Consider the following 5,094-nt stretch of genomic DNA (forward strand, 5'->3'; position numbering starts at 1 on the left):
AACCCCTCTACTTAACATTTCTTCCAAAACTTGAGTTATATGGTCAAGTTATAGGAGAATTGCACCATATAGAATAGAAAATCTTTCTTAATAAACTAGGCGACTTGCTAAATCGACGCTTTCTTGTTCCTCCCTACGTTCTATACGAATCCTATCATCCTGACTAATCTGAATTCCTATCGTGTAGAACTATTAAAGGAGAAAACGCTCCACATCAAGAGTTTTTTCATTTTCAAGGCTCGCACACAACTTGTTCCTATTAATTCCAACACGCTATCAATCAAAGATACTTCAAATGGGACAGGTTTTATATAAAGCATTCTTATTATAAGTTATTACTCTATTTGTTGTTTGTTTCCTTTTTTTCTTAGTTTACAAATTCTATTGCTTAATTTTTTTTTTAATGTAAATATTGGAAATCTTATATAGCAAAAGTTGGTGGTAAAGATTATGACAATGAGCGACGAAAAAACTAAGCAGAAAGCTATGGAGGCTGTTGCTGATATACATGGTATTCAAGAAAGCTTTCGAATAATTTTCGATGTATTTGGTACGATGGAAGTCATTTTTCACAAAAATAAATAAATAAATAAATAAAATTCATCAGAAAGTCATTGGTGTTTTGTTATTAGAAAAGGTTTTCTTGGAAAACATTTTCTATCTAAATGAAGAAAATGGCATCCCTCACTTCTGGTACGAAAGTCATTTTTCTTACAACTATCTTAACTTTTAATATCATACATGTTATTTAATTCAACTATATTATTAATCTTCTATAATAGGAAAATTCACAAAACACTCTCCGATTTGCTAATATTATTAGTAATCTTATTTATATATATATATATATATATATATATATATATATATATATGCTTTCTTCTACTATTTTTCGCTCATCAATCAACCACCGGAATATATTTTCCTCGAAATTTTTCGTGAAAAACTCATCCATGAAAAATGATGTTCGTTAAATTTTTGCTCACTAACCAAACATCGAAAAATATTTTCAATAAAAATGACTTCTGTTATACCAAATACAATCTTTATATGTTGCAATTTTCCAATCAATTTCCCCCCCTTTTTTTTGTTTATTTTAACTCATATATATGGCTAGTTATAGTTTTTAAGTTTTAAATGTGATAGGAGTTGATTCAATAGCAGCTGATATAAAGGAGCAAAAGATGATAATTTTGGGTGAAATGGATAGTATAGCAGTTGCAAAAAAGTTAAAGAAAGTTGGGAAAATTGACATAATTTCAGTTGGTCCAGCTAACCAAGAGAAAAAGGAAGAAAAAAAGGAAGAAAAGAAGGATGAAAAGGCTGTGGATAAGAAATGATCAAATAGATGCAAATGATATTTACATTAATTATATTATCAGTGCAATTTAATTTATTGTAACCGGTTATTTTTCTAATTTTCAAGCAATTAATTTCACTTATTATAATTTTTATTTGATACTGCAAAATAATTTTTATATTGTCAATGTATCGTATTGTTACTTTAAATACGATGTTTGTTTTGATTGTTACTTAAATTTTATTGTATTGTATCGTTAAATCCGTCATTACGTAATGACGAAATGTGCCACTTTATGTAACGATCGATTTGGTGTGGTCGCGTCATTACCTTGTCTTTTCTCTCAATCTCACTCTTCATTAATTATTATTAAATAATTTTATTTTATCATTTACCCTGCCTTTTTATATAGTAATTTTACCATGTACCATAATTTTTCTTTATAATATTGCAAGTTTATTCTTCATATTGATGATGCGTGATATCATGAAACGATGGCAAATTAAGCAACACAATTTATCGAAATATTGTATTCATTAAACAATACAGTACAATACGATACATTATGAAACGATATGTAACCACCATCCAAACAAGCTGGATTATCATTGTTTAATTTGTAAATTAATTTGAGTTTGATATCAACTCTCTATAACAACATCCCTATATAATAGTCATTCACTATAAAAGCCTAGTTTTTCCGGAACTGAATATTACATTATGTTATAATATATATCCTCTATAACAACACTTCACTATAGCATCAATTTTTTTTTTGAAACAAACGAAGCTATTATAGAAGGTTTGACGGTGTTTATTCTCATTTACTTAGCTTTTAGAATCACATCAAGCAAAGGTTTGGATAACTCGATCGCAAAATTCAACCATTTCACCTATTTTAAAAAAATCCTATTACTTTCGACCGTGCATAATTATCTATTGTATATATAATTATTAGCTTTTTTGTTTTTCAAAAATATAATAATATTACCATCACTTTTCAAAGGCGGCATTTACATGCACGCAGGAATAATCCTTTCTAATATATAGTAGTAGTTTAATATGAATTTTTTATACCTAATCATGCTGAAAAATCAGAAAAACACGTAAAAGTAGCCTGTCATAGTCAAATTTGTTAAAAATAGCTCGTTTGCATAGATCAACTTGCAGTACACTGGGGCATGGCTAGAAGGTAATGTCCGTTTTTTAATCCAAACTTTTAATTATTTGTACTAATAAATCCATTTTTTTATGTACAAGAATTAAATTTAAAATCCAATTACTAACACTTGATGTCGGTAAGTTCACACCCCGGCTCCACGATATGACCAATACATATTTAAATATGCTTATCCAACGTACAACATCCCCGGTGTAGTTTCACAGATAGGGTTTGGGGAGGACAATGTGTATGCAGATTTACCCCTACTTTGTGAAGGTAGAGAGGTTATTCCTAATAAACTCTCGACTCAAAGGAGGCAAAATCATAGTAATGTTCGATGGAAATATGGTGGTGGAGAAGCCTTATAAAATTAACAACAACAACAACAACAACCTAGTATAATCCCATAAGTTGCATAAGTGGGGTCTGAGGAGGATAGTGTGTACGCATACCTTACCCTTATCCTGGAGTAGAGATGCTATTTCCGATAGACCCTCGACACAAGAAAATAAAACCTTATAAAATTAAGAAACAATAATAGCTAGGTAATACGATAATCGAAGCAAAAGAAATAATAGCTAGTAATAAAAATTTAAGAATAAGAAAATACGAGAACCTTCTACCCTAATGTTCAACCCCACCCTCCTATCATATACAATCAGACCTCTTTATAATAGCATCCTTTTATAATAACACTTCACTATAAAAGTTAAGTTTTTTCGGAATTAATTTTTATGTTATGTTATAATATATGTTCTCTATAACAACACTTCGCTATAATATCCAAAAATATTTGGAACAAACGAGCCTGTTATAGATAGGTTTGACTATATATAACTAATTTTCGTACAACCTCACATTTACTTACCTATCACGGATCACTACTTTTAGTTCTTTCTAAAAGTATAGCCTAGTTGCATTTGTACCTAACCATTTTGAAAATCAGAAAAGACACGTAAAAGTGAGCTATCAAAGTCAAAATCATTTAGGGTGTGTTTGGTATAACGAAAAATGTTTTCCTTAAAAAACAAGTAGTAATTTTATTCATTTTTCGGTGTTTGGTACGTAAATTAAGAAAAATGGCTTCTCAAGAATATTCACAAAAAAATTAGATATAATAAACATGAAGTCATAAATTTTCACCAACAACCTTCCGAACCCACAAATTTCATAAACTTTCGAAATCGCGAAATTTTGAACCCGTAAACTTTATAATTTCTAAACTCGTAAACTTCCAAACACATAAACCTCCGAACTTATAATTTTGGAAATTGTAAAATTTTGAATCTTTAAACCGATCTCGGTGGTCGCCGTATCATTAAAAAAATTTTTTTTCGGGGGGGGGGGGGGGGGGGGGGGGGGGGGCAGTAAAACGAAAAAAAAAACAGAAATTTAAATTACAAAAAAAAAGTAAAAAAAAATTATGGGGGTGGGAGGGGTGGGGGATTAGGGTGGGTGGTGCAGAAAAACGAAAAAACAGAAATTTGAAATTGCAAAAAAAAAAAAAATTAAGGTAAAAAAAATATTTTTTTTGCGGGGAGGGGTGAAGGGGGGAGGGTGGAGTGGAGGGATAGTAGGGTGGGTGGTAACGAAAAAACTGATTTTCTTTTTTAAAAAAGAAGCCTTTTTTGAAAAGAGAGGGTGGGGTGAGTTGGTGAGGGTGGGAAAGGTTGAGAAAGAGTTTTGAAAAATGTTTTCCCTTCTCTTGATAAGGAAAACATTTTCCTCCAATTAAAGGAAAATGAGTTCATAAGGAAAATATTTTCCAAAACATTTAAGCCAACCAAATATGAAAAAATTAAAAAATATTTTCCTTCATACCAAACACACCCTTAAACAAGTGCGTGCATATATATATATATATATATATATATATATATATATATATATATATATATATATATATATATATATATATATATATATATATATATATATATATATATATATATATATATATATATATATATATATATATATACAACATGTAAAATTCTTATACATATTGACTTATTATCCAATTACTTTACGTATGTAGATGAATTTTTCGTATTAAGTTAAATTGGAATATTTTTACTGTGTATTTCGAATAACTAAGTTATGTGAGAATTGTCTATATTCGACATGTGGATTTTTGAGGATCCAAAAATATTGAAGAACGTAAGATTTTTGGTTTACAAGTCATCTACTTGTCAACATACGCAACCTGATACAACTTGTTTGTTGTGTAAGGAATAACGTAAAATTCTCGTCAAATTCTGATAAGCATTAGTACCAAAAATGTTCAATATTTGATGGTCTTATACTCTATATAATAATTATCTTATTTCCTTTGTGGTAACATGTATAAGTGGCGGAGCTAAAATTATCTTATACAACTTATTTAATTATTCCGTCCGAAATTTACTATTCTGTACTTATTCAGTAAAAATTAAACCACACATGAAGTATAAGTCAAATTGCTGAATTAAATATGGTAAAATTGTCTCCATATAACATATATGGTACATATTTCGGCGATGAAAGTAGCCACTAATGATATTAGAATAGGCCGACTATATCGCATTTTTTTGGAGGTGCGGCTTCTCCGAATCATGCATGAGTGCGAATGCTTTGCGCATTGAATTGCAAC

The 5,094-nt window shown here is 29.6% G+C and overlaps 1 protein-coding gene across 1 annotated transcript; it reads left to right on the forward strand.

Moving 5' to 3' along the window:
* Positions 1-1,538, forward strand: LOC107828414 (heavy metal-associated isoprenylated plant protein 39-like). The gene is made up of 3 exons (XM_016655710.2): positions 1-304; positions 430-511; positions 1,147-1,538. The coding sequence occupies exons 1-3, from the start codon at positions 296-298 to the stop codon at positions 1,338-1,340; spliced, it is 285 nt and encodes a 94-aa protein (XP_016511196.1). The 5' UTR covers positions 1-295; the 3' UTR covers positions 1,341-1,538.
* Positions 1,539-5,094: the final 3,556 nt, after the last annotated feature.

The sequence above is a fragment of the Nicotiana tabacum genome, chromosome 5 (genome assembly GCF_000715075.1).
Source record: "Nicotiana tabacum cultivar K326 chromosome 5, ASM71507v2, whole genome shotgun sequence".
Classification (NCBI taxonomy): Eukaryota; Viridiplantae; Streptophyta; class Magnoliopsida; order Solanales; family Solanaceae; genus Nicotiana; species Nicotiana tabacum.

Bases quoted from the DNA above. Each gene is read 5' to 3' on its own strand.
- LOC107828414 (XM_016655710.2), top strand. The intron at 512-1,146 runs GTATTCAAGAAA...TAAATGTGATAG, and splicing joins GGCTGTTGCTGATATACATG to GAGTTGATTCAATAGCAGCT.